At 35.1% G+C, this 18,389-nt stretch overlaps 1 protein-coding gene across 2 annotated transcripts in view; it reads right to left on the bottom strand.

Annotated features, from left to right (window-relative positions):
- Window positions 1-18,389, bottom strand: part of LOC111058903 — a 54,635-nt gene that overhangs the window by 24,379 nt on the left and 11,867 nt on the right. For both annotated transcript variants that reach the window (XM_039427367.1, XM_039427368.1), the window contains exons 3-5: window positions 16,767-17,117; window positions 13,283-13,627; window positions 9,965-10,252 (exon numbers count right to left, since the gene is read on the bottom strand). In XM_039427367.1, coding sequence (XP_039283301.1) covers window positions 9,965-10,252; window positions 13,283-13,627; window positions 16,767-17,117 — 984 coding nt within the window. The remainder of the gene's footprint in view (window positions 1-9,964; window positions 10,253-13,282; window positions 13,628-16,766; window positions 17,118-18,389) is intronic.

Below are 18,389 nucleotides of genomic sequence, written 5' to 3'. Positions count from 1 at the left end.
AAAACTGCAGAAAATAATCGAGAAAACTATTCTCAAAAGGAACAGGGATTTCCCTACAAGAATAAAAATTAATTGAGAAAAACTATTCTTAAAAAGGACAGGGATTTCCCTACAAGAATAAAAATTCAATGGAGAAAAATTACTCTTTAAACTAAGGCCACCTTACTACAGAGAAGGAAAAATATACGGACTACCAGTCCTGACATACAATTACCTGAATCGACGTGGATACTGATACGGAGATAGCGAACCGATTCCCACTTCCCGTATTATAATTAAAAACGTCGTGAAGTGACAGAGTCGAGGCTTATAAATTAAGTACTCAAAAATAACCCGCTATAAGAGCCTAGCTAAATTCCCCACTCAACTATTTGTAGCACAAACTTGAGATCCCTTACAGGTTTCAAAACCAAGGATAACTTGTTCACCCCCAGTGATACGAATTTAGGAAAAATAACCGACAAGAAAGAAAATCCCCCAGGAGAATCCACCTTCAAATACAGTCGGCAATTCGACATACAATATTCCATTCACTAAAATACAGAATAGAATATTAAAACCCTCTAGTACACCACTATTAGGAGCGCCGCTCTGAACGCGGCCGTACACCAACCCGTTCACCGAACAACTGCTTCTCTCCCAGGTCTTCTTGAAGCAGTACGGGGTCGCTGAAAATTAGGAGGCCGGGGAAAAAAGATTGCCGACCAATGGGAGTCTGAAAAGACGATCACGCCACTGGTCATGTGACGGGGTTTGACTCAGCTGCTCCTGATGTTAAGGGTGTAGCTAATGATGACAATGATACTAATTGCTACACTAATTCAGGCTGGTAAACAATATTTCTCACCAGAAATTACAAGAAGAATGATACCGACTCAACTCGGTAGCCGCTTATCGTTCTGATGATACGGATGCTGCTAATGCAATACAAAATACGAGAACGCACAGAGTGGTAAACAAGATCTGGAAATTTCTGGTTAGATGAATCCGCTGCTGATGATTTAAAGGGGTTGACGGCGATGGTGATAATGCATATACACAACTACAAATCTAACAAAATATATCCAGCAGTCGATCCAATTCCTATTCTAAAACAGAATAAATTCGCTAATTTCACACTAGACGACGGCTCTCTATCCGTCACAAAAATTCACTTTGTGACACTATACTTCAGCCTGGTAAATTATATCTAGCTCAAAACGCTCCCATTCTTCAGAAAACCAGTCTAGGTTGGGTCATATTTGGTTCTTGTAAAACTATTCGTCCTATTGCAGCACCTCGTTCGTGCCTCCCTGCTTCACCTGTGGCCGCTCCCCTTAGGGTCATGTCGAATTTTCTAACTTCAAATGATGTCTCTCATCAGTTAGAGAATCAGTTCAGGAAATCAGTTCTCAATCAGTTCAGGTATTAGCTACCACTTCGTCTCATAATGATATTGTCTCAGGCATAATTAATAGTTGCTCCACTTATCACAAAATTGTTCATACAACGGTGTATGTTCTATGGTTCATTTATAATTGTAGGAAACAAAATTCAGTCGCTCCGCGCTTTGGTCAATTAGCTGTCTCTGAAATTTTAGAAGCTGAAAATTGTATCTTCAAATCCATTCAAGAAGAAGCTTTCTCTGCTGAACTTAAAACATTGCATCAAAATCAGGAGCTATTGCCTAATAGCTCTATTAAAGCCTTGTCACCATTCATTCACTCAGATTCACTGCTCAGAGTTGGTGGACGTTTGCAAAATGCAAATGCTTCATTTGATTATAAACATCAAATATTGTTGCCTAGCAATCACAAATTCACTCGTGCATTGATTGTTGCTCACCATCGTCATCTAAGTCATGCTGGTGTACAGGCCACCATGGCCAGTGTAAGACAACGATTTTGGTTTCCCTCCACCCGTCGCACCATCAAAAGTGTATTGCGGCATTGCATAATGTGTTTTCGCTTTTCGGCTCTTCGTTCTGAGCAAATCATGGGTAGTTTACCAGCGGCCCAGGTAGTAGTCTAATAGCTCTATTAAAGCCTTGTCACCATTCATTCACTCAGATTCACTGCTCAGAGTTGTGGACGTTTGCAAAATGCAAATGCTTCATTTGATTATAAACATCAAATATTGTTGCCTAGCAATCACAAATTCACTCGTGCATTGATTGTTGCTCACCATCGTCATCTAAGTCATGCTGGTGTGCAGGCCACCATGGCCAGTGTAAGACAACGATTTTGGTTTCCCTCCACCCGTCGCACCATCAAAAGTGTATTGCGGCATTGCATAATGTGTTTTCGCTTTTCGGCTCTTCGTTCTGAGCAAATCATTGGTAGTTTACCAGCGTTTATCAGGCTAATTTTCCCTTTTACAATTGTGGTTTGGATTACACCGTCCTATTTCCATTCGTGTAGGCGTCCCCAAATCTCGTACTTTTTCTCCACCACTCTTCAGAAAAAAGACCCATTCCTCCACCACTCTTCAGAAAAAAGGCAAATGGCTAAACAATTGTGAAAATTTGAAGGTCAGTACAGTTGTCATCTTGAAGGATCCTGGTTCCGCGCAGTCCACTTGGAAGCTGGCGCGCATTACTGAAGTTCATCCCGGTAAGGACGACAAGGTTCGAGTTGTCACTGTTCTCACTCCCTCCGGCACTTTAAAGAGAGCTATTTCGAGTTTAGCACCTCTTCCCATTGATGAGGATTCTAGTTAATTCCCTTGCTCTTATGGTTCATTTCGTATTTTCAGGTTTCATTGTTTTTCCCCTGGTTCTCACATGGGGCCCAGTTTTCAATTTCCAATTGCCTTGCCAGATTTTACATATTCTTACTTTTTTATTGTGCCATACCCCATATGACACAAGGGGCCCAGTTTATGTAAAATCTGACAAAGCATTTATTGGAATGGTTCCACTTGTTACTCATTCCACTACTACGTAGACCTCATGTCGTCATTTTGTCCATCTGCGCTGTCCGGTGACGTCACAGTCACGGTTCTACGGCACTGCCGTAATCAAGTTGGTTTTCTATATTATTCGTCGTGTTATTTGTCGTTTCAATTTTAATATTTTTATTATTCAATTTTTTGCAATTTATTTTGTCTTTAGGCATCTTACTTTCTAGATATTTGCTACCTTTTCACCAAACGTTTGTAAACGTTTTACTTACGTTTCAAACACTTCCGGCATGTCCCTTTTTCAGCCGAGCATTAGCGGTTTCCTTGTCTCTTGATCAAGTATAGTCGGAGAGTGCATTTCGCTCCCGGTCTAAACTTTTCATCCATATTCATCTGATCTATGGAACGTTTTTAAAAAGTGAATTATTCCTTCAAATTAACTCGTTTATTCTATTCTTCAATTGTGATTCAATTATTCATCGATTTCTTCACTTATTTACGCTGATAAACTTTGTCAAAATCACAACCTCGTGTGGGGCGTTTATCGCCATTCTTCTAACAATTGGTTTCACCTCTTGAAACTCAAACTTTCAAGTTCATCATCTCTACCGTTTGGAAATCAATCTAAAAATTCCACAACTTGAAATTCGGATTATTCGTTTGGAATTCTACATGTTCCTGCTCACATTTCCACTGGGGGATTCGCCTACTGTTGGATGCTTCCATTCTTGTCTTCGCATGGCCAGATCACATCGTCGCTTGCTGATGTCCTGCTCTTTGGGTACCGTGGATTCCTTGCCTGTCTGCATCTCTTCTTCAAAATTTTATTCAGGTTACGTAAATCGTTTTAATCAACTTTCATTTACGCATGTATTACATAATTGTTCATAAAATGCTACAGCGTTTCGATAATGGACCACGCTCTCTATTTCTAAGTCAAACAGTTTTATGTGCATTATATAATTTTTGTAGCTATCATTCAACTTTTTCGGCAATTAAAAACATTTAATTGTCCATACCTTTGGCAATCGAGCCTATCTTCATGAATTCAATATATTACAGTGCATATCTCATTGAGAGCACTGTCCTACATAATGTCAAGGTTATAATATGTACTTCATTCAATTTTGATAGCTACCCTTGGCTTTACAGGCGTATTAATATCGACCAAGATATTCAATTTTGTTGATAGCTACCCTTGGCTTTACAAGCGTATTAATATCGACCAAGATATTCAATTTTGTTGATAGCTACCCTTGGCTTTACAAGCGTACTAATGTCGACCAAGACATGCAATTGTATTTGATAGCTACCCTTGGCTTTACAAGCGTACTAATGTCGACCAAGACATTCAATTTTGTTAATAGCTACCCTTAGCTCTTAAGTGTCATTTTAAGGCCACTGACGCCTATTAATTGTTCTATTGATGTCTATCTTGACATTCAATTCACTGAAGGCCCATGTCGCCTGTATTCAACTTTGACATCTTTACATTGTATTTGATAGCTACCCTTGGCTTTACAAGCATACTAATGTCGACCAAGACATTCAATTTTGTTAATAGCTACCCTTAGCTCTTAAGTGTCATTTTAAGGCCACTGACGCCTATTAATTGTTCTATTGATGTCTATCTTGACATTCAATTCACTGAAGGCCCATGTCGCCTGTATTTAACTTGGACAATCTTTACATTGTATTGATAGCTACGCTTGGCTTGCGAGCATGTTCTCATATTTGAGTTGTTCTATTAATGTCTAGCTTGACATTTAATTCACTGAAGGCCTATGCCGCCTATATTAACGTATTCTATATTAGTAATTATTTCACTGTATTGATAGCTACGCTTGGCTTGCAAGCACATTCACATATTTGAGTTGTTCAATTAGTGTTTAGCTTGACATTCAATTCACTGAAGGCCTATGCCGCCTATATTAATGTATTCTATATTAGTAATTATTTCACTGTATTGATAGCTACGCTTGGCTTGCAAGCACATTCACATATTTGAGTTGTTCAATTGATGTCTAACTTGACATTTAATTCACTGAAGGCCTATGCCGCCTATATTAATGTATTCTATTTATTGAGCACTATCTACAGCTTATTGTCATTTATTACTATTCCTTTTGTAAATCATTAAGATTGAATTTTGCAGCAGTAACTTTTTCATTACAGCACTCAATTTATATTCGCAATTCAGGCATCATTAATAATATCTTTTCGATTATTGTCAGGCTTCAATGGTCATTAATGTCATTGGCCTAATTTCATTTAAATTTTGTATTTCTCTAACGTTTTTTATTACATGTTGTAATTGTCCCAAGATTTTTCGATTCAATCTACTTACACTTGTTTTTGTATGTGGCCATCTGCCTATTATTTTATTATTATTAAATCTCATCTTGTTGACTCATTTTGTCTTTTATTGGCGTACTTACCACACTTCAAGCTATCAGTATTTTTATGCACAGAATTCAAAGATTTATTTGTAGGTATTAATACCAACTATCATTCACAGTCCACTGCCCTGACTTTGGATTCTGTCACATGCTTATGAATGAAAACGAGACTGTGATAAGAGATTAGTCAAACTGATATATATATTATATAATGCATTTTTCTGATCAACTCAAATTAAAAATGATAGTATCAAGCCGAAATGAATTGAGAAACTGAATTCCAAAGTGACTATCCACTGTTCAAATTGCAATGTGATTTCCTTTTACTTCCAAATGGATTAAATTGCTTGACTCTTCAATGTAAAAATTATTGTAAAAAATGTGAACGCCATCCAAATAGCATTTAAATTTAAATTCTCAGATATGAAATTCATAACAAACTAATTCTTGAGAGAATAGTGATGAATTGCAAACAGTGCATGTAACATTGATGTGAAGCGATATACTGAAAAACAGCATCGATTAATTTAATACTGGACTTATCAAATTTATATTACCGTTAATTTATATTATTTATAAAGCTTATAAAATGTAAAACCAACATTTTAAATTTTCTCTACTGGAGCAAAACATCGATAGAAAATAAAGAAGAGCCCATTATAACCACAAAATACTTGTACTAGAATTCACTTGAACTAACTCACTTCAACCCTTCAATGATCACAATGAACTAGAATGGTATAAAAACTATAAAGTTGATAATCAGGTACATTTTTCAAATAACTTCACCCAACTAAATCTGTGAATGCCAAGTCATAAGAAATAATGTTCAATACTTCAATAGATTTAATTTGAATGCTTCAACATATAAATATAAATTGATCTATTCTTTTGGTGCCCGAATAAAAATCAATAACAATCAACATTAATCGACATCAAGAAAAGCTTCTGCCAACCTTGTAATTCCAGTATGATTCTGCTCATGCTTTACTTCCATTTATAAAGTTCTCATTAAGGCCCTTGTGTAATGAATGACAAGATGCGAGTGGAGTTGAAGAATCGATGTGTTAACAAATAATAGAAGATGATGAATCATCTTTATCAATTCATCTTATACGGTAGGCTACTTGGTTCATGATTATTTACGAATTTTCCATCTCCAATGGACTGTACATCTGGTTTTCAATATTGAATATTCAATATTTTCTACCCTACTTGATCAACTTGTGATTATGAGGGTGTCATGTAAAACACTTTCATGATTTTCCTACTTTTTATCCATGCTTACTCTTCCTTAATTTGTATGTTGCATGGCCTTCATCTTTAGAATGTACTAAATTTTCATATTGGACTGTTTAGATATGTAGATTCAACTAGTAAGAGCGGAAGATGAGCTACTTTACAGAGAGAATCAAAGAAAGTTTCAACTCAACAAACCCGATTTATAACTTTTTGATGCCCCAGCCGTCATATATATTTGCCTTAACTGGAGGTATATTATCAACCTGGATGGAGAATATTAACTGTGGAAAACAGCAAAAACTGCACGCTATGATTTTTCAGGAAAATGCCACTGTTAACATTATTGTAATCTATGATTCATCTCAGTTTTTGACATTCATAACTTATGATAAATTATAGCATAGAATTATGATCATACACATTTATATACGATCTATTTTATTATGTAATAGTATGAATATTTTATTTTAATATCTTTGTCTGTCATAGAGTGCATGATTAAGCACATATATGACAACAAAATGATGAGTTAATTATCACATTTCATTCAAAACATAGACAGCAATATGATAGCCGTATTATGACAGTGGCATTATAATTAATTCACGTAGAAAAATATTGATTTCCTGAATAAATTGCTGTAATCAAATTGGTTAAATCTCAAACATTTTAATATTTAGAATTAAGAGAACTAAGGTGTAAATTTAGTTTCAGCGCAAGTCAAAACAATAGGTTTTGATAAAATTGTTTCGAGCGCCATAGTGTGATAAGAGTGCAAATTAGAAAGCAGTACTACGATATTATTATCTATATTATCGATATTATTATAAATACCACGTATTTTACTGCTGTTTACTATGGTGAAGAGAGTCAGCCGCGCCGTACCGCGTCGGCTGTTTCCTCTTCCACAGCGTCAAATTGAATCGCAAATAAATAACAATATACATCAATGGATTCGCAATGGAAGTGGCTACATTAATTATTTAAAAATTACTTGCTTCAAAGTTAATCGAAGAAAACAAAAAAAATCAAATCGAAAACCCCCTAAATTTTTACATATATTTATTTTATAAAGGATACTGTATGATTTATTGAGGAAATGAATACAACTAATATTATAGTCCATAATGTAAAGAATTGAATGACATATGATACATTTTTTTCGATTAATGGTTACAGAGATAATTGATTTCCTGTTCACTGTTTACTATGGCGAAGAGAGTCAGCGGCGCCGTACCGCGTCGGCTTTTTTCCCCTCCACAGCGTCAAATCGAATCGCAAATACATAACAATATACATCAATAGGTTGCAATGAAAGTGTCCAAATTAATTATTTGGCTCATTTCTCTTTAAAATCATTTGCTTCGAAGTTAATCGAAGAAAACAAAAAAATCAATTCGCAAACCCTTTAAATTTTTAGATATATATAATTTTATCAAGAAACTGTTCATTTTATTGGTAAAATTAATAGAACTAATATTGTATTCCATAATGTAACGAACTAAAAGACATTCAACAGTTTATTGAAGAATACAACTGTTTCCGATCAATGGTTACAGAGATAATTGATTTCCCGTGATTACCTGCATTTTTCATGTTTTAGGGGGCTGGGGGGGAAAGCTCCAAGGAGATTTCTTGGGACTTTTACGCTACTGGTGGAACATGTGAGGGTGAGTCATTGCACCCTAACTCGGCAGTGTCTTGAGCTATGGAGCTCTATGACTGCTCAACGTAATAACAGTGCTGAAGTGGGGGTTCCTGATATATAAGACCTTTAGTAGAGCTTGGCAATTTTATTTTTATTTTATATATTATTCATTTGTCCATAATTAAAATGTTCTAATTTTTTCATTTCAATGTGATTCTGTTTTTTCTTTTTCTAATTCAATAATTTCTGATAATCTAATTCTGATAATTTCTGATAATTCAATTTTCATTTCATTTTCAAAATACATTTAAAAAGTGAAAAAAATATGTATATATATATATTTTTTTTTTTTTTTTTTTTTTTGCCAAGTCTACTTTTTTGGGAGAAGTGGTAATGGAGAAGGGTTCTCTCCTAGGGAATTTAGTATTGTGAACAGTGGCTGACTGTCAATCAGCTGTTGGCACCTTCACGGTCCAACTGCTAACTGTCAATCAGGCCACCATTGTTGAAATGGGAGTGGCTTGTGGGTCTAAGCTGGTCGTGGTATTTCGTACATCTGCCTTATTGATGTACGCCACGAGATAAAAGCTGTATCATGAAGCTTTCGAGATGTGAGCTGAATGAAAGTTGAGTAATTGAGGGGTACTGGCATATTCATAGAGTAACCTGTTATTCACAGTGTAGTGAAAGTTGCAGATGGTTCTGATGAGTCTGTTTTGAAGGCCAAATAGACGTTTTCTATTGGTCTTCGATAGATATGGGAACCAGACTGTGGCGGCATAGATCAGGTATGCCCTGATGATGGCTGTGAATATGAGCAGCCAAAATTTCAGGGGGAGTGAAGGGGTGACAAGAAGGGGGAATAGTTGTACAAACAGCACACGACAGTGTTGTATTTCACGTTAATGTGTTTTTGAAAGTGAGTGTTCTGTCCAGAGTTACACCTAGGTGCTTGAAGGTATGGGACCATGGCAGGGCGTGGCCATGGATTTTGAGAGTGGCAGGAAGTTTAAGTTTTCGAGAAAAGGCGATAGCCACACATTTAGTTGGATTAATCTCTACCTTCCAGGATGAACACCAGGATGTAAGCAGGTTTAACTGCTCTTGAACATTCCTGGCCGCCCTATTCAGATTTATGCTGCTCGAGTGGAATGTGGTGACTTGTTTGGTCTGAAGGTAGAGATGGCATGTCGTTGATGAAGAAGAAGTAGAGGATAGGTCCAAGCACAGATCCTTTTGGTCCAAGAACAGGGACTTTTGGGAGAATGAACCTCTGGGAGGGTTCTATCGATGGTGGGAAATTCAGCTTTTATTTAATTTTCGGATCGAAATTGCTTTTTTGGACCTTCATTGACTGGGCTATAAAGACAGCTGATTAAAATCATGAATTTATAGTCTGATTTTTACAGTAATATTTGACTATGAGGAAATTCCTTTTCCTTTTATATTACCCTTAAAATTCAATATTTCAAAAAAAACCTTAAATTATTATTAATAATGCAAGGTATGATAATTATTATAATAATTATTATACCTTACATTATTATTTCGACGCAAAACCAAAAATGAAGCATACCGTACCTTCAAATTTCATGAAAATCTATTGCCGCGTTTCACCGTGTAAATGCAGAACAAACATAATAAACATACATAAAGAGAAATGGAAAACTGTTGACCTGAATTTTGGACCTCACTTCGCTCGGTCAACTAACACACAACAGTATGAGTACACACAACAATCTGTAGACTTGAAAAATTTAGCAATAAATGATGAATGAATAAAAAATGAACTCACTTTGCAACGCAATGTGCCGATGTGAGAATTACATTGCGGTCAATAACAGAGCCAGCACAGTGATATCTGTATCGATTATCTATCCTCAACAATATGGCTGCAACCCATGGAAACTCTCCATAATCAGCTGAGGAATCGACGGCAGATGACTGATTGGCCACACCACCTGCATTCCTAACTCCACAACGGTCGGCTGGTTCTCCTGACGTTTTGCTGTCCACAATGATGGTGGCATTTTTCCAGCAGCACACCTCAGACGATTGACTGCTGCAATTTTCCATTTCTACTCTGAAATTCAAAAACAATATGTTAAATATTAGAAACAATAATTTTGTTTGAGTGCATGATTTATAATTTATGCTATAAAGCAATGCCTAGTAGGCTTATTAATAATAATATGGATTGAACAAGAATCAATCTGAATACTACCATAATCTAGCTGTGCATCTGCGATCATTACAAAACTTCATAACTATTTAATTGATAATCTTATTAGTAAAACAAAAATTATAATTTCCAGTCAATTTTTATAAACAAATGTTAGAGTAATATAATATTTGCACCACAGTTCCCAATCAGTATATAATTATGATTGTTGTTAGTGTAACTCTTTTTTCTATACTCAAGTCAAAATTTGAGTCTAATCAATTCTATTTTAAGGTAAAAATAAAATTAATGGAGAGAGTAAAAATAGTTCAAAATTATTACAAAAAGTTGATAACTATGGATAGCCTAATAGATGAAAGCTTTCACACAAACATAGATATTTCACCCCGACCATGAAATATCATGTAATTCTTTCAAATATAAAAAGTTTCTGAAATCTTCAGAAGGTTGGTAGCACTTATTGAGCTGTTCTTGTTGTATAAAATAGTTCTATTGAATAAGTTCAATTTGGTTCTAACTTTTATTTCCCTCATACCCGGTTGCTACTGTCTTTGTAACACATATTACACTTTACTTGTAATATACAGGGTGTTTCAGAAGTAGTGTCGAGAATTTTAGGGTATTGTACCTGGATGCTAGGAGACTACAAATGTCATATTTGAAGTGTCCAAAACTCAGCGGTTATCCTTATAGCTGCCATTTTGTTTTTTTCACTTAAAAATTTTTATCTCAAGAACGAAATGTTGTATTGATCTGAAATTTGGCATGAATATTCATGCTATAAAGACTCAACTATAAAAAATAAAAAAAATTTTTTCGTTGAAATTTTTCAAAATGGCGGCCATTTTAAATTTTTGATGGCGAATATCTCGAAAACCGTCCATTTTACAGAAAATTTACAAGAGACAAAAAAGTTAGCAAATTTTTTCACGATTCCAATGATACCTAATTTATTGAGATTGGTCGAAGAATAACAGAGAAATTAATTTTTTTCGTACTGCATGCATGACCACTTTTCACCATTTAAAGATCAATATTAATTTTTTTTATAATTTCATGAAAACCGTTCTTATTACAGAAATATTCAAGAATAACTTTCCTCCAAATTTTATTTTACATTGAAAAATATTAATTTCACTCAAATCGGTTCACTGATACTAATGCAGCAATTGCTCAAAATGCCGTCCTTCAACTTGATTACACAGTCTGCACCTTTCAATCATGGACCGTCGAACTGCTATAAAAGCATTTTCATCATCTTGAATGGCACCTGCTGCAGCAACCACTCTTGCCACAAGGTCTTCTTCGTTTTCTACTTGCGTGCTGTAAACAAGGTCTTTCATATGGCCCCAGAAAAAAAAATCTAAAGGGTTGAGGTCAGGTGAACGTGCGGGCCACGGTACTGGTCCACCCCGCCCAATCCACCGCTGACGATAGGTCATGTTCAGAAAGTCCGTAACAACATTTCTGAAATGAGCAGGGGCACCATCATGTTGAAACCAAATATTATATCTGTTTGCAAGAGGCACATCTTCCAAAAGTTCTGGTAGTATGTCTCTTAAAAAAGTAATGTACGTGGGAGAATTCAGACGATTAGGAAGAATGTATGGTCCAATCACGCGATTACCTAAGATACCCGTCCAAACATTCAGCGAAAATCTATGCTGATAACCACGCACTTTGACCTCATGAGGATTGTCTAAGGCCCAGACGTGACTGTTGCGAGAGTTGAAGATTCCTTCTCTTGTAAAGCTGGACTCATCGGTAAATAACACATTTTCTAGAAAATTTGGTTGGATGTCTTGCTGAAGAAACCAACGGGCACAGTTTACTCTTGGCTCATAGTCGCGTTCAACCAATGAGTGAACTTTTTGAAAGCGGAAGGGGTGAAGTCTTTCCTTGTTTAGTACACGCCACACAGAAGAAGCACTTGAATTGATTTGCTTTGCAACTGCTCTCGTACTCGTTCTAGGATTGAAATCGAATTTCTGCAATACTTCCTCTTCAAAAGCAACATTTCGAACTGCTCGAGGCCTACCAGCAATTACCCTGTTCCGTTCAAATGAACCAACTTCTCTCAGCCGATTGTGAGTTCTTGTGAACACCTTGTCGGAAGGGAGACGGCGGTTTGAAAATGCAGCTGCATACATTCTTCTTGCTTCGGTCGAATTGCCATGAGCTGCTCCATACATGAAGTGAATATCGGTGTACTCCAGCAAACTAAATTCCATTACAATAATTAAATATTTGTGTAGAAGCAACGTAAGAAAATATTGAAACTGGAAATTTAAGATAGAAATAAGACCTAGAAAACGTGAGACTAAGAAATAGGAAGCACTACATCTGGTTCTTTACTTTTAATGGTGAAAAGTGGTCATGCATGCAGTACAAAAAAATTAATTTCTCTGTTATTCTTCGACCAATCTTAATAAATTAGGTATCATTGGAATCGTGAAAAAATTTGCTAACTTTTTTGTCTTCCGTAAATTTTCTGTAAAATGGACGGTTTTCGAGATATTCGCCATCAAAAATTTAAAATGGCCGCCATTTTGAAAAATTTCAACGAAAATTTTTTTTTTATTTTTTATAGTTGAGTCTTTATAGCATAAATATTCATGCCAAATTTCAGATCAATACAACATTTCGTTCTTGAGATAAAAAGTTTTAAGTGAAAAAAACAAAATGGCAGCTATAAGGATAACCGCTGAGTTTTGGACACTTCAAATATGACATTTGTAGTCTCCTAGCATCCAGGTACAATACCCTAAAATTCTCGACACTACTTCTGAAACACTCTGTATATATATATTGTCCAGAATGTCTATAGGCAGCAGTTCCTTAGATTGTGCATACTGGATACAATTTATCATAATATATTGTATATACAATCCTCACAAAAAATTATTGTCATTCATTTAGAAAATAGTTTACCTTATTTTTGGAAACACATTTACGTTACGTAACTGAGGAACAATTATATTGTTTGGGTCACAGCGATAGTATGGAACGCAAGTGCATGTTAGGACAACATCTTGTTGACTGGAATTTCTCAGTGATTCTATCAAGAAATCGAAGTCGTCAATGGACGTTGTTTCTAGATCAGTCGAATTTTCCGACTCAGAATTCCACTGAGTTGTCAGTGCTCTCGCTGGTTCTTTAGTCGAACTACCAACAATATTCACTTGTCTAGATTCTCTTCCCAACCTTTCTTGTTCTGTTAGTCCCAAGCAACATACATCTAATACACTCATGTTACCGCAATTTTTCATTTCCAACCTGAAAATGCATAAGATTGATGATCAATAAAATATTATTCATGAACTTGCAGGAATTGAACAAAGATACGGTAGGAAATATTGTTTTCGCGGTCATGTATATGGATAAAAACACATTATGTTATTGATGATTGATAACAACCTAATCTATCCAGTTTTCCTAATCTGTGAAGGCAGTCAAATAGTCTTATCCACTTGCAAATTTGAACTTTTCATTTTGGAATATTAATCTACAAAGGATTTACACTGAAATTGATAAATATTATATATATATGAATTTAAATATGTTACATGAATAAATAAGTTGAAATAAGTTTTAACCATTTGACTCAAATATACATGGTAGAATTATATAATATTGTTCAATTTGAAAGGTACTGTAATTTGAAAAAAATCTGTGAATAACAAGAACGGTAACTTCTAATAGGGCACTATAAAACCTATATAGACTAAAACAACAATGACATGCAATATGACCTACAGCTATTATGAATGTATCGTATGCATATGATGAGTATAGCCTACAGGAAAGCTCACCGAGCTCATTTGTGCAGGCTATTGAATCAGAAGTGTAAATTATTTATTCCATAAAGGTCGATGAGAACATTAGAATTATTCTCACAGTTTTATCATACTCTTTTTTACTTTCCTTGCCCTATTACCATTGGTAAGGAAAGTATTGCTTTACAAGAAAAATCTAGTGTGGTAGACTCACACAACTTTCCTTGCTCATTGAACTGTAAGTCCTGTTCTTAAAGGAGAATAATTTAGGGGAATAACATAATGACGATTGGCGGCAACATAATTATTTGAAACTACGATCAGACTTCTGTATATGTGTATAAAATATTGTTTCCAGAGTACTTTTTCCTTTGTGTAAATTGTGAAATTCGATGATTTTTTTCAAAATCGTCAAAACAAATAATGTTCTACAGCTAGCTGTTCTACAGATGAAATATCTCGACTATGTGTTCTTTTTATGAACTGCTCTACCTACCTACCTCATGCACGAGGAGGTTACAAAGTCCATTTCTCAAGGATGGGGTGCACCCCCCATTAGTTTCCCAGGAAGGAGACTCATGCCAGTTGATAGAGCTGATAAATAACTATACAGGGTATGAATTTGAAAAAAATCGGTCAAGTCATTTTTGACAAAATCGTGAAAAACATGTTTTTTTTAGTAATTATCCGCCATTTTTCTCAAGAATATTACGGAGCTCCTACAATTTTCCCAGAAATGAGACTCCTGTCAGTTGATAGGGCTCATAAATAGCTATCCATGATATAAATTTGAAGAAAATCGTTAGAGCCGTTTTCGAGAAAACCTTGAAGAACATGGTTTTTTGGTGATTATCCGCCATTTTTCTCAAGAATATTACGGAGCTCCTGCAATTTTCCCAGAAATGAGACTCATGTCAGTTGATAGGGCTTATAGATAGCTATCCATGGTATAAATTTGAAGAAAAAACGTGGAGCCGATTTCGAGAAAACCGTGAAAAACATGGGTTTTTAGTACTTATCCGCCATTTTGAATTCAATTTTATTGAATTTCTTACTGTCGGATCCTCATGGTATAAGGACCTTAAGTTTAAAATTTCAAGTCAATCGGTTGATTAGGAATGGAGTTACGTAGGTATCGCAGTTCATAAAAAGAACACATAGTCGAGATATTTCATCTGTAGAACAGCTGTTTTGAACACTTCTAAAAAATATCGAATTTCACAATTTACACAAGGAAAAAGTACTCTGAAAACAATTATGCACATATACAGAAGTCTGATCGTAGTTTCAAATATGTTGCCGCCAATCATCATTATGTTACTCCCCTAAATCATTCTCCTTTAAGAATGAGGCTTATAGTTCAATGAGCAAGGAAAGTTGTGTGAGTGTACCACACCAGATTTTTATGAACTGCTCTACCTACCTACCTCATGCACGAGAAGGAGGTTACAAAGTCCATTTCTCAAGGATGGGGTGCACCGCCCATTAGTTTCCCAGGAAGGAGACTCATGCCAGTTGATAGAGCTGATAAAATAACTATACAGGGTATGAATTTGAAAAAAATCGGTCAAGTCATTTTTGACAAAATCGTGAAAAACATGTTTTTTTTAGTAATTATCCGCCATTTTTCTCAAGAATATTACGGAGCTCCTACAATTTTCCCAGAAATGAGACTCCTGCCAGTTGATAGGGCTCATAAATAGCTATCCATGATATAAATTTGAAGAAAATCGTTAGAGCCGTTTTCGAGAAAACCTTGAAGAACATGGTTTTTTTTGGTGATTATCCGCCATTTTTCTCAAGAATATTACGGAGCTCCTGCAATTTTCCCAGAAATGAGACTCATGTCAGTTGATAGGGCTTATAAATAGCTATCCATGGTATAAATTTGAAGAAAATCGAGCCGATTTCGAGAAAACCGTGAAAAACATGGGTTTTTAGTACTTATCCGCCATTTTTTCCGCCATTTTGAATTCAATTTTATTGAATTTCTTACTGTCGGATCCTCATGGTATAAGGACCTTAAGTTTAAAATTTCAAGTCAATCGGTTGATTAGGAATGGAGTTAGGTAGGTATCGCAGTTCATAAAAAGAACACATAGTCGAGATATTTCATCTGTAGAACAGCTGTTTTGACGACTTTAAAAAAATCCATCAAATTTCACAATTATTTTACACAAGGGAAAAAGTACTCTGAAAACAATATTATAGATACACATATACACAGAAGTCTGATCGTAGTTTCAAATATGAGCAAGGAAAGTTGTGTGAGTGTACCACACCAGATTTTTTCTAATGACGATGTCCACATTAACTCAAGGCTTGTGCGTGGGTAATGAGACGAATGATAATGATGAGAGATGTATGAACACCTATAAACAGCTGAAGGTGGGTTCCAAATAGAAAATCACATCCAACGACGAGACAAAATCTGTTCGGATATGAGATGCTGAACATGTTTCAATATGAATTAATATAGGGTTATAATAGAAGTACCTAGTACAATACCTTGCTGTGAAGTATAAAATAATACTAAATCACTAATGTCAAATACTTCATAAATATTTCTTTTGAAATAGAGTATTTTCTATTTACATCATATTTATAAGAACTACTTATCAATGAAAAATCAAGTCTACCTGATGTTTTGAGTCTTATTGTTATCATTCCGTAATTTGTCAGGGTCAAGAATAGATTTGTCTGAATCACATAAATAGTAAGGAACACATTTGCAAGACAGCTCAACTTCGGATTGATTTGAGTTTCTCAGCAGTGAGTCGATGAGATGAGTTGTTTCAATACCGCTCATTGATGAAGTGGTTTTTATTGATAACTCAGTTGTGGAATGACCATTATTGCCAGAATTATTATGAGTGGGTGGTCTACTTCCAAAATTTTCAGATTTGTTTTGCAAATTTGTAATCATAAGATCTCCTTTTAAACAACAGACATCAATCGGACTCATATTGCTGCAGTTTTTCATCTCCAGCCTGAAAATGTAAAATATACCATTTTTAAACTTTGATCAAAGGGTGGATTTGAAATGTTTCTCAACTATAACTATTCAGAAATAATTTATAGGTAAAAATAGTGTCTTCTTAATTCACTTCAGTAGAAGAGAATGAGCTATAGGCTACCAATTATAATCATAACAAAAGAAGCAATAATCAAGATACAGTATAATTAACATCAATAATGTATATAGTTTACATGATAGTTAACATTTACAAAAAGAGATTCGAATAGCTCGATACATATAGTTTTACTCTGCTTTAGCAATGGTTCTGATACATCCTTTTCGTCATAAATCCGCTATTTGGTGTCTTTTTGAACATTTCCGTTACAAAGATCTGTGAGTTAATATAAACTGATTTAATAAAGGGTTGGATGATGCATGATGCATTCTCTGGCCAATTATTTGGTACTGGTAGCCTACAGTAGTTCTCGCAGCACATTTTATTATATTTTATATCTTTCTTTGGCTATATCCACCTATCTATCTAGTCCAGTGAAAATTTGACTTTTTTCAGGAAACAGATCCGAAATAGTTATTTGTGCAACTAGTGCGCAAAGTGACAGTTTGCTGCACCGAAAGAAACGTTTACGCCCGAGCCGTAGGCAAGGGCGGAATGGCTTCTTGAGTGCAGCAGTGGAACTTTGTGCACGTATTTCACATTTAATTTTTCCTAGTTACCAATGAATATGAGAAGTGGTTGATTGAATGATTATGGGTAAAATGATGGCTGAAAACCATCAAATGTTTGTGTGTGTGTGTGTGTGTGTGATGCTGTTATTAATAGCAACTTTAACTCATTTAAAAATTAATAATTCAATTGAAGTTGAAAATTCTCAGCCAAAGTTCTCATTTTTATTCATTCAAGAATCAGAAAAAATACAGATGGAACAAAAACTTCACATTCATAATACACACAAACAGCTTGTTGGCTGAACCGAGATGCAAGATGGCTGAACACAACAAGATGGCTGAACCGACAAGCGCACGACCTAGCGGGAAGAATTGTACCTAAGTTTGTTTCATCCAGCTAAAAATTACTGAAACACGATTCAGAAATTTTGACTTTTGCTCAAATTAATGAGAAAAATGCTCAAAGTAAACTAAAAAATATTTATAAAAATAACATAGACAACAGAGAATATTTATTGTAGTATTGTTATGTTTTTTATTATTTTTATTTATATGAATATCGAACAGTAATCATTTAACCTCAAAATTCGAATTTTATAATGTATATTTGCTACTT

This window comes from Nilaparvata lugens, chromosome 4 (genome assembly GCF_014356525.2).
Source record: "Nilaparvata lugens isolate BPH chromosome 4, ASM1435652v1, whole genome shotgun sequence".
NCBI lineage: Eukaryota > Metazoa > Arthropoda > Insecta > Hemiptera > Delphacidae > Nilaparvata > Nilaparvata lugens.
This window is presented reverse-complemented; position numbering and strand designations above follow the sequence as displayed.